The following is a 25,791-nucleotide window of genomic DNA, read 5'->3' as shown; positions in this document are numbered from 1 at the left end:
CATTATCTTCTTAGCTAACTGCATTGAAAAAAACCACAACAAGCCACCTTTCATTTTTGTGTTTATTGGGCCTTTTAACTACTACACTGTGTTCAGGACGCATTTTCGTGCTCTTGTCTAGAGACAAAATGTTTTTTTTTAGTTTAGCATTTTAAATGGAAATTGAAGATCCCTTTCTTATCATGGTGCTCCAGAACTTACAATGATCAGGTAGGGCAAGATATGCAATAAAATTATGAAACTAGCAACAGCAGCTTTGAAATATATACAGCTTAGATGTTACTGGCAATAATATTATTAGCCCTGAAGGCTGTAAGCGCTTTGAAGCGTGAACTTTTATATGCCCAAAGGGGTGTTCTGTACACTTTGGATTCTTTACAAATAGTAATCACAGTACACTGGACCCATTGACCCACTTTGTAGGCTCTGTTTGGCTTCTGCATATCACTGAAAATGCAGAGCTGTTGCTAGACACATTCCTGCATCTTTTCCATTTATTCAGGTCTCTCCAAGCCATGGCTACCACTAAAAAAAAAAAAAAATAATCATTAAAAAAGCTACAAACAGTTTAATACAAGACTGCAAGAAAAACTTGCACTGGACTTGAACAATGTTTTATTTATTGCTGCCTAACTATAAGTGGTAAATAGTTTTATTTTGTTTGCTTTGTTTTTATTTCTGGTGACAGCTGCAATCAGTTTGAAGAAAGCAAATAGATGGAAAGAATCCTAAAGGTTAAAACTCTTCCTTTTGGGATTTTCTGTCAAAGTAGATCAATTCTTCACTTCAGCCTTGGCAGCGCCTCTTTAATCTGCTGAGGTGGTATGCCTATATAGATCCAGCTACGCAATCTTTTTGATAGCATATTCTGCAAATGTGCTGTGTTCTTCAATAGCATGAGATCAAGAGTCACGTTCTTTCTTTGGAGGCTGGAAAGCAAATGCTCTGTGCATCTGTAATCTTGTTTTCTCCAAGGGTATGGGGACTGGTATCTCAAGTTTCTTTAAAAATCACATGCAAACATGTACCACTTGCGATGTCAGTTCAGACCTGTACAGCATATAGTCTTACTTTCTTTCCAGATGCTTTTCTCCTTTTTCCTCATACTCACACACTGTTCTCCCAAACCTCACTACAACTGTTTCAGGATCATGGTAATACCATTAGAAAAGTGCCCAAAAGTTTTCTCATTTTGTGGAATGGTTAAGGCTTCAGAACAAAACTTTTCTTATGGTTTTTTTTTTTTTTTTTCAGGTTCTCAAAAAAACCCCACCCCACCTTGAATTTCCTCTCTATTTTTTTGCACTTCTCTGTATCCTTTTTCTGCCTGTGTTCACAGAGAAAAGGAGGTTTCTGAAACTCAAAATGTCAAGTTCTATCCCCATTGCTGTACATCTCTAGTTTAACTGGCCTGGAGCTACCATGCTGGTTGAGATCAGAGATTCACCCATACAAGAATCCTGTCTCTGACAACAACTGATACTTAAAAGAAAGGAAGGGCAAAAAAAAGCAGAATAATAAAAAGGACAAAAATCTGTAGAATAAGAAGTGTCCTTCTGACCTCCTTTACGATTCCATGTCATGAAACTTGAGCTTATATTCTTCTACAAACTGTTTTTATCTTTTTCTGTTATATCATCTGTATTACAACAGTGCGGTTTTTATTATCTTATGAATATATCCTGAAGGAAAACAGCAATGAATTCTTCAGATTGACTTTACATGCCACATTTCTCATAATGCCTCGGATGCAGAATTAGAGAAAGACCGTACATCTGTAACAGGGTCTTCAGCACTTAGGCTTCACCCAACACATGCCTGCCAAAGCTCTGCAAAGCTTTTCTTTTCCCGTGAGACAAAAGCAATGAGTTTCCCTCTCCTCCTCCAAGAGGCTAGCACAGAAGACACATCATAAATGACAATTTCTCAAGCACAGAAATGTCGCACACAAACACAAACCTGCTATGCTATGGTCTTGAGCATGCTGCACAGCAAGTATTAATGGACAGATGGAAAACCATCCTGAAATTGCCCTAAATACCCATGGTACCGCTACTACAAATGTTTTTTTTCTGAACAAGATGCTTTTGCTCAAGACTGACTAACACTCTATAGGTCTGCAGTAAGCAAGATAAATAATACTTGTGTGCATCATTTATAATTGAAAAATGCCTGTAATCCTCTTCAGCAGAAATAAATAGGTAACTATCATGCTAAGCGCAAGGGAAAAATAAACACAGAGATATCATTAAGCACTTTCCTGTGCTAACAGAGTGCTCACCATAGGGTAAATATGGGATGAACATGACATGAGGAAGCAAAATCTCTTTGTTTATCATACCCTGTGGGTGACTTCGATACCTGGTGTGCATGCCATTCTGAGTAGAAGCAATGGCTTGATGTTAATGCAATGTACAAAACAAGCATTGGCAATGTAGGAAAAGGTAATGCACAAGTGACCCCATTCTGGAGCATAAGACAGAGATGTTCTTCAAGTGAAGTCATGGTGGAAATCATTACTCTAGACAGGTTGCATTTACTTACAGCTCCTGCATGTAGTGCAGGGACTGAGAAATGATTCATTCCTTAGTGAACAACAAGGTTGATCAGTCACGAACTCTATTGACAACAGCGTTAACACCTTTCAGCAGCACAGCCTGCTGTCCCCTGGCTTGAAAATGCTGTTCCTGCAGCCCTACCCTCAGAGTCAATAGGGTAGAGGGCAGGTCAGGGAGCTAAGCACCTTCTCAGGATAACGTTATTAATACTCCAAAGAGGAAAGTTCCAGCAAAGGAGCAAAGCAGGAGCATGATGAGAGCAGAGACAGCACCACAGCCAGGCTGACCATGCTAGTACAGGCACCAAGTCACAGCATGTAAAAATAGATGTTAGCGGGCAAGGTACTACTCTGCTGAAAGTCCCTGTGTTACAGCAGTACTAAGCTCAGGGTCTCCTAATGAGTTAAAAACTCTAACCAGTTCTCATATTCTGTCATTAATTGTACACCAAGTAGCTGAAGCTCTCTGTTCATCTGATTGAGCTTTATAGGACAAACTCAGAACCTCCTGAAGTCTCTGCTTTTACAAAAATCAGCAGAGTTGTAAAGTGTTACAATTTATACCCCATACTATATAATCTAAACCATACGCTAAAGTCATATATGTGGTCCAAGACCTGTCTGTCTGCTGGAAACTGTTCTATAAAGCAAAAAAAAAAAAAAAAAAAAAAAAAAGTCTCAGGCAAAAATTTTGAGCTTACAATGCTTATTTTAGGAACAGCGACAAATAAAAGCAGAGGAACCCCCAAACACACACTGAAGCAGTTAAACCACACAGCGACACCAGATCTTACCTCCAAGACCCTGCCTAAAGGGCCAGACTTCTCCCACTTTCCACCGCTCTGGGCAGCCTCTCCAAAAGTCAGGTTATCTTCCCACCAGCCAACGTGAGAAGGGCTGGGGGAAGCACCACAAAGCTCTCTAATGATCACTGGTGCTAACCACCTTGTGAAAAGTAGGTGAATATTAATAGCTTAAGAAGCTCAGGAGGAAGGAATACACTTCTCTTTTAAAAATATGCTTACATAGATCTGCTGTATTGGAGAAAAGGGTGTGGGCAGAAAAGAACAGAAGAAAAACCACCTATTCGGGGTGATACAAAATACAAATTTATCTTTCATTTCCACCTTAAAAAATATCTGGCATTTAGACTTATTAAACTGTCATAAATTTGCAGCAACTGCTTTCAAGCTCATTAAATGGGCTCACAGACAGTATTGCAAAGCATCTCAAAACGAAGGAGAATGCCATAGTCGGCTATATTGAAAGGCGAAATGACATGCATTTTGTGCAAGTCAGAGGAAAATGAATGGCAACAATTTTGTGATACAGTACCTGAGCCTTTCCCCTCCGAATAGTGATATAATTTACTTTTCTCTCCCACTGCAACATTTGGCCCTTGACTTGGAAACTAAATCTTCAATCTATCAAGCCTTACCCATCTGCTAAGTAAAATGGCCAAGACAATCTGCATGCCTTGAATTCGATATAGCCAGCTGCTCCCAGAGTGCTGTGGCATTAACATCCAAAGACCATTCTCTTGTGCTGTAAAGGACAGTGTCTGCCAAGGATGAATGACTACACACTTAACCGTGGCAGCTGAAGCCAGTGACAATGGCTGACACAGAGAGATGCCAATGTGTCAAATTCTACTTTCAATTACAACGGTGAAAGTCAGGGGTAATATTCCCCCAACCGTATGCCTTCAGCTCCCATTCAGCTTGCGGTTAAGATCTACAGCTCACCAGCCAAATACTCAAGTCTCCAAACACTCTGTACAAACAACTAAGACGAAAAAGAAAACTATTATAAATTAAGTAGGTTGCAGAGATTAAATTGTCCTGTAGGGTTTCAGGACAATCAACATGGTTAAGCAATTTATTCTCTTATCAGCTCAGTACTGTTGGACAGATGCCAGTCCTGAGTCTCTATGGGAAAGGACCTGATTTTCACCGCTTTAGAACAGAAATGAGAATTCCATTAATGCAAACGTTATGCCACACTATGTATTTTAACATCACAGCAATAAGATTTCAAAGAATCCAAGATAATCACAGACAAAAGAAACATACTTTTCTCAGCAAAGTACATGGCATATTGCTTGTGAAACTCTTCAAATCCATATTTTTTGGGCCAAATTATTTTAGAGATAACTAACAGCATGGGTAGGTCCTACTCCTAACCCTTCGGAACAATGATGCATTAACCCTGCATCGCTCTGCAGCACTGCGAAAGGATATACATCCTGGATTTGTGGTACGCAGCCTTTTGCTCTGCACAAAGTCCATTATCTCCCCTTTCTCTTCTCTCCCTTTTGAAGTCTACATTGTAAAATCTGGTTGTGGATAAATATCTCATTTCTTAAACATTTCTGAATAAAAGGGAGTGAAAGATTTCAGCAGAATCTGGAATGTGGATGAATAGACGGGAAAATTTTACATGTGCTTTGCTTTGAAAAACAGTAGGAAATATTTATTTGGACCTTTTCAGGAGAACTGATGGGTGAGAAGGGATACTGGTCGACACTACAGCACATTGAGCAATCTGTGAAGGCAAGAAAATGCCTACAGAGCTCTCATCACAATGATAAGCTAGATTTGGTGCTGTGAATTTTTCACCTTCACAAGCACTAAATGATCCAAGAATGATGTATTCCTGCTCCTCCACAGATGATATTTTCTTCCATCTCCCCCATATATGCTATAATTGCACATCTCCTTTATAAGTCGATGCAAAAGGACAAATCTGGCCAAGAGCCTGCAGCCTGACAGAGGTGAGCTGGGAGACAGAAAGCATTTGCTGTATAATGAATGGACTGCCCAAAGTAAGTATCCTGCAGAATATATTTTAAGGGAAAACAAGAAATGGAAACAGCCCCCTTAATACTTCAAGTTGCTGCTCATGTGGAAAATCAGAGAGAATAACAGGTACCCAGGCAAGATGTGACACTGAACCTTATGCTGGCACATGCACTATTTCACATAGATACTGCCATGACCTTTGATTTTTTCAAAATGTGCATTAGAGCTGAGTTCGCCTTTACCTATGGCAACTGGTTTCAGGTTCAGTGATTTGAAGGCAAATTCTGTTAAGTTAAATCTGGGGTTTGGCCTTCAGGTGTTAATAATCCCATTATGAATGAAAATATACAGAAGTTATGAGGTGCATATGTAAGCAGAGGGGGTGTTCCTAAACTTATCATTCACTACGTTGTTGGAAGAGGGGGGGGAGGGGAAGTTAATCAGTCTTCCAATGATTATTTTAAATAGCGTAATGGGTGTGCATTGATCCTTCTAGCTAATTCCACTTTGAATAATGCATCATTCTGACTGAAAGCTTGCTAGTGATCTATTAACTTCATATTTCATCACAGCTTTGGAAGGTACCTACAGTGAGATATTAACTAGCAGTGCCAAAGAGGAAGCTGCACTTTTTCGTTTTTTTCTTTTTCTTTTCTTTTCTTTCTTTTTTTTTTTTTTTTTTGTTTGTTTGGTTTTAAAAAAAAAGAGGAGTCCAAAATAGTTTTAAAAGCTATTGAACTGACATTGAGGTCAGGTCTTCTGGCTGTTCCTCATCTTTGGTTGAGTGCAATGCAGCTGCTTGCAGCCGCAGCTCCTCTCAGCCTTAGCTCACCCCCTCCATTGCTTTGTACCTGCTGTCTCTGGACCTCAGGTAGTTAAAGACACCCTGGGACAAGGATGGGTCAAACTAAGTTATAGATCACAACTTCCACTTTCATTATGTCTAGTAGGGATGCCTGAAGATACAAGAAGCATAAATAGTTACTTTTACACCAAAATTTGTCTGAAACAGCAGTATCATAAAAAGAGCAAAGGGAGAGCACAGGCTACATCAGAACATACAACAGAATTTGCACCAGCATGTTGCAAGGCAACGTGCTAATATAAGGGGCTGTCTCAAAAAAAGCAAGAGCATGAAACTCAGAGGTAGAATTAAGTACTGCTTAATAACTCAGCTCAGAGTACGTTGTGTTTGTGCACACTGAATTTCTTTGTTAGTGAATAGAAACATTGATCGAGTGTTGTACAGATGCTGGCAGCTGACTGATCAGCTCACCAGGCTGAGGAAGACTTTGCAGCCTTCCCCCTGCAGCATTACCTCTATTCACTATCACAAGATTTGCAACCACCAGGATGGTAAGAAACAGCCAACAATGTATTTTCCTTTCTTTTTGTAAGCCACTTGTTTGCCTGAACTTTGACTCATTCCATTGATAAGGTAAGCATTAATTTCCCCAAAGTATCCTTGCCCTTTGAAAGCATGATACAGCTAATTTACTGCAAGTGAATAGTATATTTAATTAACAAATCATTGGAAGATCTTAATACGCATATATCTGAGGAAAACCAAAAGTTATCTGCAGCCCAAAAGCGCAATCTGATTAGTAGCAATAGAATATCTAAGATACAAAACTCTATAAAAGACAAAAATGTAATTGCAACACAGAGGAGAGACAGCTTCAGTGGCAGATTCTCAAAGCTGGGAAAGCTTGATTGATAGACTTTACCATCTGCAGCTGCGCAAAAAAAAAAGGCTAGAGTAGCTGCAAGTTTATTTAAAGCAATTTTGGTGCACTGAGCCTACTTGTTCTCCTTTGAGAAAATAATATGATTTCTTCATAGAGCATGTAGTCTACTTATTTAAGCAGCAGTGTGCAAGATCTCTCAATCCTACCAGCAGTTCAGCTGGAAAAATGACACACCAGGGGGTAACATTTTATCAGGATGGAGGCTATTTTATAAAAACTGCCATCAGTTATAAACTGTTCTCACCATCTGAGTTTAAAAAAAAAAAAAGAAAAAAAAGAAGGGGAAAAAAAAATAGTTGAGTCTCTTTTAGAGTTTCCACAATCTGCTCAATTTACAGGAGTTTTTAGGCAAGAATAACCATTGTGACCTAAGTAGGGAGGAAAATGAATTAGTGTAATGAAAAAAATATAACAAGCACTACAACCAGATCATCCTACAGCACCCACTCTTTGATATACAGCTTCACACATTTGGAGAGGCTAAACTCAAAACTGTGAAACCAAGAATGGAAGTTAGCTTTCAATTTCTTCTGCTCCTGGCTTGAATTTGGTACAAACATGTGCAACTGAGAAAAAAAAAAAAGTTCTTCTTTTTTAAAAATAAAACAATGAAATCTGATGGCTAAACAAGAAAATGGGCTAGGCAAAATGCAAAGGGTGGAAGGGAACAGCTCAGACGGGCATCTGGAACCCCAGCATTTTGCAGGGGTTTATAATTTAATTGCTCCAGCTAAGCTGGCCTAGGATGCAGCAGAGATTTCCAGCCTTTTCTTTCTCTTCCATCCAACACAAAGGATTTTGGTGAGAGAGGTCACAGCAATCACCCCTTTAAAATGAAGAAAAGCAGTCATCTCAGCTTCCCAACATCTTTCATTCATTCTGTATGAAAAATCCTCATTTTTTTCTCTCCCAGCACTGCCCTCGGCTCACTTCCCCACAACAGCAGCGGCTCCCTCCAGCCCGCCAGTGCGAGATGACTCAAGCCGGCATCTATGAGTCACAAATACAAAGGATGCAGAAATGTCAAGTAAGTTACACAGCCACTTCCCCAACGACAACCACACCTCACCTCACAATTAAATTAGAGATCCAATGAAAACAAATTATTGTAGGGCAGATTTTTTTTTCTCTCTTACTTTGAAACATCAAACTCCAAAGTAGTTTGCTTGCCATTCCTTTTACCTCATTTTTAAGAACATTGACGTGAACTCATCTACCGAAACTGCTGCAGGAATTTTTGCTACAGCAAATTCCCCATGTGTAATGTAGCAGCCATGGGTCAGGAGGGCTCTCCGGCTTCCAGGCATCGTTGTGGTACAAGAACCCACTGTTAGACCAGTGGTGTTCATTAACAGCTTTCTGGCACAAGAGGATGAGTCTGTCAACTAAGATACATTTTTGTATTTGTAATTCTCTTTCAAGCAAGTTCTTCCATCTTCACTTATCCTTCTTAAATTTCGAGTGTCATTTAAGTTCTTGCAGGTGTGTGCAGCTCTGCAAAACGCCATAAACCTGTGCAGTTCAGTGCTCATGGTACCTAAGGCAGAAAGCGCCATCTAATCCTCAGAGCTTCCTCACGTCTGCCTCCGTTCTCATTTCTGAGTTGCCTCCCTCTTCCATCGCCCACCTGCCACCTCCTCCTCGCTCTCTCTTCCCACCCAGTGAGCTGTTTCTGTCTCCTCCAACACTACAGCATCCTCTCTTCCCAAACCATTCCACATACCCCTCGCACACCCTTGCACGACTCTGCCACCTCCTCCTCTCCACCCCCGGCCTCCTGCATCACCACAGAAGTCCCTGTGCCCTCCCACCCCCACCCAGATGTCCTTCATAGAGACAAGGGAAAGAAGTAGCCTCAGCTATTGAGGGTGGCAAGTGGCCTTATCCAAGGGAGACTTGGATGCCAGCAGACAGGGTGCCAAGGACACCAGCTGCAGGACTGCCCAGGACTCCAGAGCTCATGGGCATGAAGTGCAGGTGCACCAAGAGCCACATCCCTCAGCCAGGCTGGGTACCAGCAGCAGGGCAGCCACAGCAGTAGTGCTCCAAGAAGCAGGTGCGATGAGGCAGTCCTTATCTCAGTCTCCTTCAAGCCACTGAATTAAAAACGGCAGGATGTGGCCTGCAATTTTCTTAGCTGCTTCTAAGCTACTCAAGTTCCTGCAGCAATAACAGTAGAGCTCAAACCCCCCCCCCCCCCCCCCGCCCCCCCATTTCACCTGGTGTAACACTATGCGCAACAGTGAGGATCATATGTCAAGCTGTTTATTTTTCACTCGGTTAGAATGACCCAACAACTCACTCAGTTCCTTACAAAACCCTTTCAACAAGTATCATGGCTTGTGTTTAGAGGAAATGGGGAAATTATCGTACAGAAGAAAACCCACTTAGAACATAAGTGCATTAAAAGCCTGGGAAACATTCAGTTTGTGGCAGCAGTTTCTTCCTCTTGAAATACAAAGAAATACAAAAACTAACATGACATGTATGCTTGTTTCAAGATGTTCTACATTTCAGCAGTGGCACAGTGAATGCTATCCAATCACTGTGAGTAGGTGATAGTCTTAAAGCCACAGATCTCCTCAGGATGCTCTAGCCTTCATGCCTCTGCTCCACAGGTTTCTTACATTTTTCCGGTGCTCCTGTGGAGCATGACCCATCTGTGGAGGGGGTTTTCAAGCTCTGGCTCTGGTCAGGAAGCCCTCCTCCTACACAGGATCTAACTTCAAAATTACCAGAATCTCAACATCGCAGGGAAAGGTAGGAGAAAAGAAATAAAATGCAACTGAATACGATTTAAAACAAAACTTAAAACATGGTTGGAACAAAAGGTGCTCTTTGAACAAGTCTAGTCTGACCCAGAGCAGTGAAGACACTTCCTGCAGGTGGGTGTACACAGGAATGCTCTCAGGAAGGGTCTTCCATCTCCTGTCCTCTCACACACTCTGAATCTGCTTGCCAGCGAACCTGCCTATTAATTTGAGGTGTTTACCTCCTTCTTTTTCACTTCTTTTCACACCCCAGCGCTTTAACTCCTAAGTGTCCACAGATCATGTACGCTGGTTATGATCCTATCACCGACACCGTGGCCAGTCAGCTGGAGCATCCAGGCTCCAGGCACATGCTTTGCCACAACCTCGGTTTTGGTATCCACCTCTAGAAAAGTTTATTATCTCTCCTCTCAAAAGCCTGGCAGGCTGCATGGTCCTTTGATGTCACCACGCTCATATGACCACATGCAACTGATACCGCAGCCTGCATTGGGCTTTTCCCTGCCAAAAGCTTGAGCTGGTCTGGAGCAAGGTAAAAAGCCAATACTCTGTCAGGGCAATCCTCAGAGGGCTGTCGCAAAGGGACATGTTTGCTGCCAGGCTGCATAGGCAATTCTCCCCAAAATACCTGTGACCCAACATAGTCTGAATTCCAGCCCAGCTGTAACGCGCAAACAAGGAGCACTGCACTGATGGCTGCTGTGAGGATGAGAGGCTTTCCAGAGCCAACAGCAGCGAGCACCAGTGCTCAAAAGCTGGATGCCGTAGCATCCCACGTTCTCTGCACACTGGCCTGTAACCCCTGCATACTGGTAGGATGCACCTGCATCTGCAGCTCAGCTCTGCAGATTTCAGGGGGGGGGGGAGCAAACATTTTAATATATGGCATGATAAGGAAGGCATAAAAAATTCTTCTATTTTTAGGGGTAAGACACTAGTTATACGCCTCAGATGCAATGCAAGCAGTAATGAAGGAAGAAAGAGGATACTTCCTAAGAGGTAGGCATAGCCTGGGCACTTACGACATATATGCAGCATTAAAAAAAATTGCTTCTGACACAAGAACAGCTGACAGAGATAATCTCCATAGCTCAGCATGAATTTATATAGCCTTTCAGCAACTCTATTAGACAGGTGTGGTAGCAGCCAGCTGTACTGCATGCACAGACCAAGTTTCTCTGAAACCTGAGGGCCCATATGGCCCTGCAGCACACCGAGGTGGTACCACCTGCCCAGGCATCACCCCCCTCTCCCACCACCATCTGTCCACAGAGAGGTATCGGTATCGACCTGAGGGCTAGTGCAGAGCTGGTCTAGATAACAAGCGAGTTCAGACTCACAAATAATGGGTGTTTCCATCCACAACCCAGGGACCACCAAACAGCTCTACCCAGACAGGTTTAAAAGCCAGCTTTACTTCTGGCCTTGAATTCTCTGCCCAAGTTATGAGAAGAGACAAGTCTAGCCGTAAGGTGGGGTGGGCTGTGTGCTATTAGAGAAGGTAAGCTTATTAGCTGAAATATAATAAATCTCCATAGATATCTGGAATAGCAGAAGGCAACAGTTTGCTTACCCATATCACTGGTAATGAGTTGGCAAGAGGACAGCATTCCAAAACATAAACCTAAAGCTTAATTTGACTGGTATGCACTTTGGGAGAGTACTTGGGGAGAGTAACAAGTTTGGGTCACCTCAGATGGGGAACTATCTGTCTGCTCATGTCTCCCACAAAATGCAGCAGGATATAAAAGCATGTGTTTTTTAGTGGTTTAGAGTACAAAATCCAGGGAAAAAAGAACTTTGAAAAGTGATTGATGTAGTCTAATCATGTTTCACACAAGAACATTTCAAATTACGTTAGATGCTTTTATAGGATCTAGATATGATAAAGACTGTTTGCCAGGTGGCAAGGTAGGTAAGGGGGAAGGAAGGTGTAAGGAAATAATTTTATGTTGACTGCTTCTAAAACACAGCCATGTGCGTAATGTGATGAAAACCACAGACAAAGTACACACAAAAAATTAACTAGTTTAGCTGTTAGGGTTATGGAGCTTTGCTTTCTAATCAATGCTTACTCATATAGCTGTTTTTAAACATTGATCGGGTAGCATGATCCTGAGGGAAAAATGAATATCAAAAGGGGTGATTTAATTCAATCATCCTGATTCCTGCATAACATGAACCTGTTTCTTCAAAAGCCCAGAAAGCAGTAACCTAAGCGAAGCTTACAGATCAGCTAATATATTTACAGCCTTAAAATAACATGAGACACACTACAAAACACATTGAGATCCAAAGTTAATCTCTTTCAGCAATATTCTTGCTGCAAGTAAAGATGAATTTTACAGTAAAAAATCCATTTTATCAGGAGCAAGACTGAGCTTTCTAATAACCAAGTTACTTTCTAACGTGGTACATCATTTTACTCATAAAGAACAGTTTGCCAAATCTCCAGTTCGGCGTCATTTGATACAGTACAGATGCTGTGAAACCAATACCTTCTTTCAGAAAGTCTCTTTACTCTTGAAAATGACTACATTACGATGCATTTTTGATGGTACAGTTACAATCAGCAGCTAAATACTTTTCTCATGGTCTCAGCCAGGCGGCTTTTCTTTGGCTTCTCAGTGCTCCCAGAGCTGTGAAACAGTTGCAAACACTGTAAGCTCATAGGAAAAATCCTGCTCCATCTTGCAAGCCTCTGAAAAATCACTATTCAGAGATGCTGTGAACAGATTCATGCAATCTTTATTTAACACATATTTCAATTTTCGGCACAGGATAACATGGTGACTGGCATTCTTGACTCTCATCTATCTCCAGTAGAGCTTAATGTGCATAAAAGCACATCCCGAATTCTTTGCTGCTTTTGTTCAGGGAACTCTGATGCAAACACACCTGAGCTTAAAACAAAGGGAGGTTTAATATTACTCAAACTGGGACCATTTAGCTAATTTCAGAATCATCATCTCAGTTGGATTATTTAGCTAATTTCAGAATCATCATCTCAGTTGGATTATTGTGCTTTTCAGTGAATCTTAGATGTAGAAGACACGTCTGAAAGCTACTAAAATTACGCTGTAAAAGGGTTCCCAAGTTTACACACTCCCATCTCCACTCTATGGACTTGAAGATTTCTGATTTAGATTCATGGGTGGCAAAACATCAGATACAAGGATTGCTCTGGGCAAGCTGCCATCTCGGCTGCAGAATTATTTTTGGGGGCAATATGCCATCAGCATTATCAGTTAAGCCATCAGCCATACATACAAATGTCTGCCTCTGTACAAAGAAATAAAGAAAGGGACCAGACTAGGCTCTGATTTACTTTCATTGCCTGCCTTTGACCTCTGGAAAGAAAACCACCGGCTCAGAAAACCCTCAATAATCACCTCTCCCACAGTTGTCCTGCAGCACAGAAACTACAAATGACAAAACCCAGCAACAACTCAACCCTCCGGCAGCAATCTGTAACACTGGATTTACAATAATTTAGGATAGATTATAATTAAATTACCGAGGGATATTTTCCTGCATGCTTGCTCTGCACCATGTGTAACTTTTCAGAATTATACAGTAATATACAGGAAACCACACGTATCGTTGGCAATAACTGGGGTGGTGCTTACAGGGACACGCCAACCCAACACCAATCCATGCTGTCCCCGAAAGGGGTGGGCAGCACCCTCTGCTCCCAACTGCTCCCCTTCCCTCCCTTGCATACTTCCATGCTTTCACATCACGTACATTCTGGGATAAACATACTGACATTTCAGCCAGACCTGTTCAGTGACTGGGCTAAGGATGGATGAGGTGGGCAGCGTGGACGAAGGCAGGATTAGCATTACTACGTAGCCACCTCACTGATCATATAAAAGTGACACGTTCCATTTATTTGTACAATCTGAGCCCTAAGTGATTCTTACATCTCGCAGCAACCTATTAACAAAAAAGAGACTCTGTGAATGGAGTATCTGGGTAAACACTTCAAACAAATACATAAATTATGCATAGTCGGTATACTTTTTCTACCTTAGGGATCAAACTGAAACAAGACTAAAGAATTATGTTTTATTTGTATTAAAAATGTATTAGCTGCTGTCCGAGAAGGTTTTCTAGAACGTTTGGTATGCTACCCAGGAAATTCTATCCGAAGCTTACATTGTTTATTATTGCCAATACTAGGAGAAACTTGGCACTGTTATATCTGAGAACTACAGTAATAATTCTTCAGGCAGAACAGCTTAAATTTAATAAGAATAACTTTTTCATCTGAGCCAGAAGATCTAAAGCAAAGGAAGCCCCAATTTTACCCATCTATTTTATGTATTCAGACTTTACAACCAATCTCACTTTTATGGCGCAAAGTGAAACTAGGCAATCATTTATGAATAGATCCTGTGCTCACCTTCACTTAAAATGTGCCATAACACTAACCGGTAACCAGAGACATATGAAGACTACAGTTTCATGAAAGGTACAGAGGATGAAAACAAGTGTAATTTTTCTAAGGGGTACACAAATCCTGTGCAAAATCCTGCAGAACTGGGTGATGTGGACTGGAGAGGTGGAGTTTCCTGCCTGAAATGTTAGATTTCTCCATCTACAGCCCATGAATGTAAACTGCATGTAATTGACTTGATTAGTCCTCTGAGCGACAAATGGGGTATGAGTCCCGGATGGCTACAGAGGATGTTTTTTTGCAGAAAAAGAAATCGAATTAAATTTAAAAAAGAGGTAAGCAGATAGGCATAAAACCCGATCTTCCTGGAACCCAGGCTGGATGTTTAACAACAGGGAGAAAACAGGGACTTATCAGAGGCAGCTGCTGCACTTGAGAAGAGAAAGATGAACACACAGCTTTACATCTCCTTTGATTCTGTAACTAAGACCAATTCTATCAAAACTCTCCAAAGACGTGCATAGCAAAAAATAGATACCTTATTTCCAGCTTCTCTTTCCTTTTCTGAAACAAAAAAGGTCATGTCAAAATGCACCAGATTTGGAACATGTGAGAAAGAAGGGGATGAAGCAATCATTGCTATCACAGAGAGGAGAAAACATACTTGCAGCAAAGAAAACAAGCCATGTTCAATGGCTTATCAGTGCTCAAAGACACAAAGAGAGACGCTACAAGGGGCTGTTGTCCCTCTCCTAGAGCAGACAACAGGCGAGTGACAGGAGCCTGCATGGAGGCTGGGGGACCACTTCGACCCAGCTCTCACGGCATCCTGCCCTAGGTCTGCTTTGTGATGTTTGGTGAAGTGACAACGTGATGCATCCACAAAGCACATCAGAGAGTAAAATGCAAAAAGCATTACCGTAGTTAGGGAACTAATTTGTTTTTTAGTCTAATGGTTATAATCAGCAGACTTCCTGAGTATCAATCTTCCTGAACCACAGAGAGGGTGAGATTATAGACTGAGAACTGTAATTTTTACATATTAGACATCTAAGTGTCATTTTCAGGAGTCTGGTAATGAAAACTCCACAAAATATTTTTCTGTCAATTTCAAGATTTTTATGGTATGGCTACAAAAGTGCTGTTTTATTTTTTTAAAGACAGGATATTTTTACATCACAGAGAAGTAAATTACTGTGTTTAAGATGCTGACACTAGACACTATAAATATTCCTAAACTGACTCCACTTCTGAACGTCAAGAATGAGAGGAAGGAAAGGGAGGAAAAAGAACATACAAATGCATGCTGATCAAGTTCTTAGGGCAAGTTATTCAAATAAAGCCACTAAAATATGAGGGGACAATTATGAGAATTAAGGCTAACAAATTGGTATGTAATTTAATGAAGCAAGTTAATAATGGCATCCCACCTGGGATTAATCATAATACATTAATCAATTAGGAAGCATTGGGAAAGCAAAAAAGCTGCAAGTCAAAAATGTTTACAATGCTGTAAACTGAAAGACAGTGATCCTGACATTCAAATGAACATTCAACTGGGAAAGTGCAGAGATCTATTCCCCCTGCAATGCACACAACCAGCTCTCATTAATGGTTCAAGATACTGAGGAGGAGAGACCCCATAAAATGTACAGAGAGTGTTTTTAAAATTTGTAGTGTTGCACAACTTTGGATTCCAAGTCCTTTTAACAGCAAGAAAGTTTACAGTTCCTTTCTAGCATCAATAATTGTGATGTTTCTGTTAAATACATTAAAGGACTGCAATTTATCACAAACAGCTAAGGTCACTCGATAACCCATCACCGTTGTTACCCACCCTCCTTACTACTGCATCCAAACCTGAGAAGTGACAGCACAAGTTACGATCTCAAACTTTGCAGTTAAGAAAGCATTTACAGTGCATTTGGAGAATAAATAAATAAATAAATCTATCTTTTACCTTCAATTAGAGTTTTTTTTCCAAATACTTTAGAAGTTAATTTCTCCAGATATATCTGAGCCTAAAAACCAAATAAAAGTCACAGACTCTGCATTCTGGTATTTTGGTCTGCATTGTAAAAAGAACTGCATGACACCGCTTTCAGTACAGACCATATCCTTTAAACCACAACCTAACAAAACTGCTTTAATTGAAACTACTGCATTTTGGAGGTCACCTCACAAAACCAGCCTTCCTGCTCTTCTGCCTCCTTGGAAAATACCATGAACGAGTTCACAGAGCTGAAGAGGAGAAGGGAAAGGAAGACGATAACTTGGGCAATGAAGAAATGCACATAAGGTAGATTATCTTTCTACACTGCACAGTCAGCCTGTGGATAGAAAAGTTTCAACACAGCAGGTTGCAGCCATCATGATCTAGAGACTGCAAATGCCTCTTGGCAGAACACAGGCAAGCAGAAGCAGAACGATGTGTTTGCTTCCAAGAACGATCTGTTTCAGCCGCCCTGTCAGTCTGTCTGCCTCCAAATCCAGCCCCGCTTTTGCTCATGCATTTGTACCTCACTCCTCCGAGCACGCTTGCTCAGGATGTTCAGGCTGCTGTTGTGAACACCTCTGCTCTTAGCAGCCCCAGAGTTAGCCACGTGGGCTGCTTTTCACAGATAAGTTGTGACAAACGTGCAGCCACGCGAATGAGAACGTGCAAGCCCACAGTACCCTGCACACCAAGAGAAACTGCTGATGTTGGTATGGGGTCTGAAATGAGGGACACCAGGAGCCCAGGCTCTGCACAGTGACCCCACCAGCAAAGGTGCGTATCGCTGCTGTTGTCAATGGACAGAAAATTTGGAGTGCTGAAGATTATCTGGTTCAAAAGCCCCCCAGGTGATAGGGCCTGCTTTTCACCTGCACATTTCAGCTAACAAAGTCCTCGTTTCTTGGGCCCAGAGCAGCATGACTGATGAACATCACCAGGCTCACAGCCCGACCCCATCCCAGCTCCCCAAAGCGCTCGTGGCTTTTCCTTGGTGAAGTCCCAGGGCTCAACCACCCCAGCAGCCTGCTGCTTCCCTACCTGCCTGCCCTGCTTCAAGCTATGATCCTTCAAGAAAGGCTGCAGCGCTGCCCATCTCACAACAGCATCTCACTCCACTGCCAGAACACTCTGGAAGCTTCCCTGTTAAACTCAAGACTTCATCAAGAATTGTTTGCTTAGTACTCTCAAGAGTCAGCCTACTCATTTATGTACTAAAATAAAAGATGAAGAACCTTATTACAAGAGACTTTAATTTTTTTAAAAAATCTCTGCTGTAAACAGCAATTTTGCTATTAAACATGAGCAGTCTGGGCAAAGGTATGAATCAGAATAAAGTTAAAGTCTCATTTTTAAGCACTTGAAAATCAATAAGCACCAAAATTGAAACTGGATATATATTTTTTATTCACAGAGCTATTCCCCATCTGTTCTCCCCTTCCTTTCTTCTTTTACATAAAATATTCAAAAATATTCATATTTCCCAAAGAAACATTCAACGGAAGTTGAAATAAAAATCTGAATTTGGGGCTTAGTTTAAAAAATTATTTCTATTTTCTTTAATGGAAAGGTAGAATATATTTTCCAGAAACAGACACTTTTCATGAATATTTGCCTTCTACATCATTACAGGTATTGTACAAGGTGTTTCTCAGAACATGTATTCTCAGTGGTGTACCGACCATCTCTACCTACTCTGACTTGCTGGTCTTTATATGCCAGGGTAGTTACTTTGTATTTCTATATTATTCTTCAACCACTTAAGGGCCCTAGTACTGCTTTTATTAGCAACAACTAATAAACTGGTTTTAAACAGCTGCAACAATTTAAAAATGCTGGGAAACTGGACTTAGTGAGCAAGAACACATTTCAAATTGTTTTGCTTGTCCTCCGTTACATGGAGAGTTACTAGTACATAAATATTTTGACAAATATAAATTATGATTTGTAAAGGCATTGAGTAAGTACCTTTAGCTTGCACACATTCTCATGTTATGAAGATGATAAAAAAATACCTGTACTAATTACTAAATAATAGTACTGCCAATCAATAATAATTGTTTTATTATTCATAAGCTACTATTATTAAAACACCACGGGTTCTAATGTAACCATTAAAAGAATTAATACTGTAATTTAATTTTAAGGTCTTTACATGTATCTGAAGTCTATTAAAATAAATGAAAAGCTTCTCAATGACTCTGGATGATGCCCTGTGTGTTAATGATGCTACATGTTATTTGAACTACTGCAAATCACCTTTAAGATATTGCCTAAACACTGAAGCAGTGATTATACTTCATGTAGGTGGATATAATGTTTCAGCAGAAGCGCACACCTGCCTCTCCCTTCTTATTTTCACAATCAAGCTAGTTTTGCTCAGATTTTAAATGCTCAGCTTTATAGTAAGGGAGAGGTGGAATTAGGGAATTGCCAGGAATCAAGATGGGAACACAGGAACCTGGTCTCCTACCAGATACAGTTTTCTCAACAGCTACTGTATTTAAAGCACTTGTTGAATTTCTTTGGTTATGATGGCAAGCCCATGAAACACTTAATGAAAGGGAAGAAAAAGGAATAAAAAAGGCTTCTAGGGAAGTTAAAACTTGAATTCTGTTATTTGAGAAACATACACTAAAAAAAGCATATTTGTGCCAAGTATTCAAGGGCTTTGATGGTGTTCCACCAATTTATTCTGTGTTTAGGTCATTTAGGTCCTGTGAAAAGTGAGTTATTGGTCGCCTTCATAAAGCACACCAAGAACTACTACCAAAAAAAACTTACAAAAAGCAAGGCCACAATTGGTATTTGTTTTACTGAAGAACAAATCTCTGCATACGCAAATTAGTAGGAAATATAAAGACATTTACATACAACATACACATAGATGTAAAAGTGCTACACGTTATTTTTTTCAACAACCGTGAAAGAATGTTAGTATTGGAAAAGAAAATGAAAAGTAAAATTACAGTCTAAGACCTGTAAACCTCTGGGCTTTTATCCCACTTACTTTTGAAAATACTGTTAGTTGCATATTTGCTGTCAAGTACTAATTACCTTTAAAAATCTAGCCCTGCACTGCTAAAGCTCTTGAGTGATCCAGGTATCAACATCATTCATCATTACAGAGATAATTTTAATGATGAAACCATTGCTAAAAGTTATTTTAAAATTAATTTTTATTTTAACTTCTTTAGAGATGATTTGTTTGAGTACCTGAGATACAGTAACTAATCACTGATGGTTTTCTGTGCAAATAATAAAACAGATTTATATGCCCTCCCTGTAGGAACAAGAATTCCATCACCTCCTCCTGAATTTCTGAGCTATCGAATATTTGATGAGTGCTTAGGGAATCAGTATTGTGTCTTTTCACAGCAGTAATCAAGGAATGAAGTATTCTCTGCTGTAATGAATCTACCACAGGCCCAAAAGATGAATATTTCAAATGCAAAAGCAATATGTTTGTTTTGAACACATTTAAGTTTGGCTTTAATAAAGCAAGTAGTGAAGTGTGCAATGAATTATATTGTTAGATGGTTAAAACAGAGCCGAGCAATATGTCTGAATGCATTTAATCCAAGTAACTACTCATTTTAAATGTGACTTGTAAATATGTATTACATGTGCATATACGAATGGATGACTCAGGGACCAGTGAGAAATCTGGGCCTTCCCTTCCACTCCTGGCTTGCTTCAAAACTGGCTCAGCCTGATAATTAATCAAGGCCTGGAGCCAGAATATCATTAAGTACAAGTTGAACCTTATGCGTGCTGAAATTAAGCACGTGCCCCAGCTATTCACGTCAGGATCATTGCAATCTGCCTGACTGGGACCGGCTACGTGTTTCAGCGGATCAGTGGGCCTCAGCGTGCAGCCACAGGCACCTTTTAAGGTGCACAAAACTCTGAGCCCCTGCACATTGGTGCCGTCGCTGCAGCACTACCGGATCTGCAAACCCAGACGCCTTCACTGCAGACCAAGAGGGTACTGCTGGCGGGAGGCAGCGGATACGTGGTTAAGCATCTTCCGCTAGCGCTAGCTTCGCTTTGAGAAACACCAGGTAACCCCAATACTGATAGGAATTGTCACATTGTTTTCTCCTGAAAACAGGAGGCAAAGAGAAATCATTGGCATTATCTCATGTCTCCAGACAATTTGGATTTTTGCTAAAATAACAGGTGAGCTCCCTTTATCAACAAAAACCCAAGAGTTTTTTGACTCACATTGCTGTTTAACACTCTGATCCCCTCTCCCTCTCAAAACACACTTTTTCCCACAGACATTCCTACTTTTAACAAAAAGGCCATCTTCCCCACTGATTCCTCCACCCTCAATGGGCGTTAATAACCATGATACCTGATGTATATACAGTAGGCTGCAGCTCCCATGTCCCCTCTTCAGGTTGCTCCAGCTGAATAAATTTTAAAATAATTTGAACTAAAGAAAAAGATCAGAGGTTCCTAAATCACTTTGCTCCTCTATTACACTCACTGGGCCTCAGTGAGGATGAGAGAGGATTTTGAAGGAAACACCACAGCATGGTGCAAGGTTTTGTTTATTTGCTGTTCAGATTTTGCACAGTGAGGCACCTCATTCTGCCCCAAATACACAGCTACAGAACAGAAGTCTGTAGGAATTTTCAGCAGAGTCAAATCATCTTTTGCTTTACTTACTGCACTCCCCTGTATTTGCAATAGTCCTCAGCATGATGCTTGAAGTGACGCTATGGTCAGAAAAGGGACCAAATATTATGGGACCCTTTTTCTCAACATATCTGTTCACTGTACAGCTTGTACTCCGGTGCAAAAAGCAGCTTTCAAAGTCTGGTTAGAGATTTCAGGCCAGCTTGTCTCATTTACCTATTAAGAATAACTTCCATAGAGTCCCTACAGTGCTCTTTTATGTGAGACTCTCTGAGTGTCTATCCACAATGAAATACAAAGATGTACAATTAAGGCAGTTATTATATGCAAGAATTGTTTCTTGATTTTAACTAGTAATTTTTGTTATTTGCCAGGAGAACTGACCTGCAGCATGCAAACAGAAATAGAATTTATCAACAATTTACAGTGAAAGCAAAGAGAAAAACATAGATTTAATTAGCAGTTTCAACAAAGTTCCAAGTGCTTCAATTATCCAGGTTCAGAACCAATGTACTTCACCTGGAAATTACCCTGAAACAGTGAATTCAATAAGGAAAATTCTTATAAAGTCCAAGTTAAATTATTTAAAAAGGAGGAAAGAGGGTTCTTAATTATTTAATGCTTCACCAATAATTATATAGTTCAGTATAATGTTCACTCACTGGAGAACCTGATTTTCAAAGGAACATTTGTGAACATCAGTCAAACAAAAAACACCTGCCAGACTATAAACTCAGTCAGTGCAGTACACATTCATTCCAACACAGCATTAATGCATTAGCAAAAATCCAAGTCTTGACTCGAAGGCAAACCTAGCCAATAATTTCCGTGTTAAAATATTTACACAGAAAAGCATGCACAATTCAGTATTTGAATGTATTTCTAAAAAACAGTATGACCTCAATTGCAACGAATTTTTAAGCTGTTCTAGATAAATGAGTTGGAGATGGGACTACAGCTCTGGAAAACAGCAAACTATAAAATTAGTGTTTGAATAGTCAAAGCTGCCAATCAAAATGCGACCATGGACATCTTCAGGACATTTCATTCAGAAGTTACTAAGAATCAGTTTTAAAAGACAGCTTTTAAATTAGCTGTATGAAATACTACCCATGGCAAGATTATCCACATGGTGCCTTGGGGAGCAAGGCCAAAACCACCAAGTATTTCTGAACAAAACTGTAAAGGTTTTTCCAAATTGTGGTTTACCAGCTCCAGCGCATGATACGCAGTTGAAGGAACCTAAACAGCATCTTGGTGAAACACAGTATGGATCTGCAAAGGATTATGACCACCAATTAATAACCCTATGTACACAAACTCAAGCTCTATGGGACAAGTTCTGGAAAACCCTCATGTTGGCCAAAATAGTGGTTGCCACACGGAAGTCCTTAGACTTTACTTACATGGGCCAGAATTCATAGAATTACGGAATAGTTTGGGTAGGAAGGGACCTTAAAGACCTCTAGTTCCAACCTTGCTGCCATGGGCAGGGACACCTTCTACTAGACCAAGTTGCTCAAAGCCCCGTCCAACCTGGCCTTGGACACTGCCAGGGATGGGGCACATACCCTTCCAGAACGGGGACTTTGGCCTCTACAAATCTTTCTTGGCAGCTACCTTTCCATCTTGGAGCAGAGCTACCCAGAAAGAAGACCTGATGCACTCAGTTGTTTAATGGCACACCACTGATTTATCACTTCAGCCCAAAGGCAAGGAAAGCAATACCCACCCCCCCACCCTCCATTTCCTTGCAGCCGCAAAACAGGTGGTCCCTGGGTCACTTTGCCAAGGAGTTACCTTACCCCCACTCTCTGGAAGAGATCAGAGACTGTTTATCAGTAATGGCTTCAGATTTCACGGCTCCTGGAGCAGAGGAGCCCAGCTGCACCATCATCCAGACTTTACAGCCTAATGTCCTGTGGCCTGCAGGGCTAGAAATGATGAAAAGTATAGATTTCTGCTTCCCTGAGGGGACTGCAATGCTCGATTGTGGTCTGAAAGAGCCTGAGGTCTCTTACAATCAAAGATGGCTTTTTTTAACAGCATTACAGACTATTTTAGGTTATTTTTAGTGAGTTTAATGGCTCCCTTGGAATCGTGCAAAGTGGGACTTGCAGTAAGCATCACACCTGGCTTTGCAGGTGGGGAATACAAAATACAGTCCCACTACAATTTTAAGATCCTCTAAAAACAGGTTTTATGGAATAAATGTCACAAACAGACTAGGAAATGGTGCGACATGGGGCCAGAGCTTCACATGGCTTATGTGAAGCATACGAGGGTAATTTAACAATTAAATTCCAGACAGACGATGCCACAACACGTATTGCACACCATGACAGAACACATGCTCCTTCTGAAACGGCACACTCACATAATGTACAGCTCCCCACTATGGCATAAATCAAGTAACAGTGCCTTTGGTTGTTCTGTTTCTAAACTTTTGTCTTTTAAGGCCAAATTCAATTTGCCCAATGCTTTCCACATCACATCAAGATTAAGAAGTCTGGGAAATCATCCTGCTATGCCACTGTAAATTATCACAGCTCCACCAACTTTACCCTAACATGAAACGCCACACAAGTGCTCAGAATTCAACAGTGATGAATTTAACATGCTTGCTTCCACTAGCCTGATGTCAGCAGAGTTACAGCAATTTATGCAATACAAGGATCTGTCCTTTTCTCCTTATCAAAGCATTTGATCAAAATCAGTGACATGGAAAAAGACAACCTTACTTAATTTGAGCAGGAGAGTCAGGCTTGTCACTTTAACATCATAAGAAAAAGGGAGGTATTTACATATGGGTGCTTCCATATTCTTTTTTATCTGGCTTCACAAAGATAACAGTAAGATCACTTTCTTCCAGAGTAAAAACTAGTGTGAAACCTCACAGACGACCAGCATTTTCCCTTGTTCTTCCCTCCCTCCTTTCCTTTCTTTTGAAAAAGCAACACCTTGACACATTTCAAATCATCATTAGCCACTTTTCTGCCTGTGACAGCCTGGTTGTGTGGAGTTGCTCCAACTCCCTCTGTTCAATTCACCCCCAAGTCAGAAGGGAAAAAACCCCTCCATTTCTGATGCAACATGACAAAAAGCCCACATTGCTGAGCACCACAGCCACGTGGCTTGACCTGCCAGCCATCGCAAGCAGCAGCCTCTACCCTGCACCACAACTCTTGAGCGTGTTGAACCAACAAATGAGCTAATCGAGCAGTCATGCTCTTGAGGGATGCATTTTAAAAAAGGAGATGCATAAATTCACTCATTGGGAAACCTGGTCTGTTCAAGAACTTGTTACTATGACAATTTAGAAGAAGCTGCTACAGATAAGAATGATGAAACTTATTGATTAATTTTCTCTCAAGCTATGTTTGAATTTTAAGTTTTCTCTAGACAGAATCAGTTCATGTTGGTTTGTTTGTATTCCGAGGACTGCAGCAATGTGCTTCAGCAGTGAAGGAAGTTCCATGATAAATGTGTTCCCCAACCTGCATCTGTAAAGTAGCTATAAAATCAGAACAATTCATGCAAAACTTTTCATTATGTTTTTAAATATACTTATTTACATTTTAAATCACACATAGACAATATGAAATATCTTTCACTTAGACAGGTGGGAACAAGAAAACAGATGCATCCATTAAGCTTGAAACAATTCAATGAATTAAATAGTACTTGGTGAATGCTTTTGTTTATGGATATAGCCCTTGTTTAAACTTACTTGAAAAAACACGGCCATGGCTCCTACTACCCTGTTTTCTAGAACGGCTGTTCCAAAACTGTCAAAGTCATCAGGATTGTAGAAGTAAATCTGCATCTGTATAAATTAAAAACAACAATAAAATCACATTAGTGTTGATTCATACAGCTTTCAAATGAGGTAATGAATACCTGTCGTACCCAAACCCAGTGTTATGAACCTGAGATAAAGGAATTCTGCTGAACAATATTGTTTAACCAGTATCTTGATTAATAGCATGACTGCCCTACTGGGACAGTAACCAGGGAACAGAGTCAATGCAGTGCATTTTAATACCAAACCCAAGGATAAACAGTATGGTCAGTCTGCTTAGATGGTAAACTTTGTGCTTTCAGCCAGCATGTCTTCATTTCTTTGCTCACTGCAGGCCCATCTCCTACTCTGTTAAATGTGCTAAACATATTTACCTCAAAAACCTTAGAGAATTTCTGAAAAGGATTTAAACGTTTAGAGTTATTCCTTTATTCCTAAAGCAATTTGTAAGATAAAAGTCCGTCTCTGTAGCAATGCATTTTTATGAGCCTCTGATATTCAGGACTATCAGTTAGGGTCAGACTTCTCCCTGACTTCAGTTAAATTTCATTACTTTTTTTTCCAAAGTGTTAGTACTTAGCAAAATGTAGGAGACAAAACCAGATATTTTGATGTCATTTTAGGAAGAATAATAAATATTAATAATCAGGCAAATCCAAAGTGAAAGCAGGTGAGAACAATGATTATCCCAAACCAGTAAATATCAGAGTTACACAAATATAAGACTGAGAAATACCTTCCTTCATACACTCTGCTCTTGAACAATTCCACTTCAGTACACACACATACCATGGATAAGGGCAACTCACAGACGCCTGTAGGCACTACTGCTCTTAATTCTCTGTATGGTTCTTGTTCCATTTACCACACTAACTGAACTACCACTTCTGCCAGCTGTCCTAACACACTGCTGCTTCTCCAGCAGTTTTTCAGCCCCTCCATTCCCAAAGTCGTCCCTCGTGTCAGTCCATCTGTATCAGCCATGATTTGCTCCAAGGGATCTGGTTTACATCCAAAATATGCAGCGTTCCCTTCTCAACATTACACCATGCAGGTGCGTACATTTTCAT

At 40.6% G+C, this 25,791-nt stretch overlaps 1 protein-coding gene across 2 annotated transcripts in view; it reads right to left on the bottom strand.

The window, feature by feature from the left end:
• Positions 1-25,791, bottom strand: part of PTPRG (protein tyrosine phosphatase receptor type G) — a 409,035-nt gene that overhangs the window by 114,050 nt on the left and 269,194 nt on the right. For both annotated transcript variants that reach the window (XM_055707510.1, XM_055707509.1), the window contains exon 5: positions 24,650-24,745. In XM_055707510.1, coding sequence (XP_055563485.1) covers positions 24,650-24,745 — 96 coding nt within the window. The remainder of the gene's footprint in view (positions 1-24,649; positions 24,746-25,791) is intronic.

The sequence above is a fragment of the Falco cherrug genome, chromosome 4, assembly GCF_023634085.1.
Source record: "Falco cherrug isolate bFalChe1 chromosome 4, bFalChe1.pri, whole genome shotgun sequence".
Taxonomy (NCBI): Eukaryota; Metazoa; Chordata; class Aves; order Falconiformes; family Falconidae; genus Falco; species Falco cherrug.
Note: the sequence above shows the minus strand (reverse complement) of the source record. Positions and strands in the feature narration are given on the sequence as shown.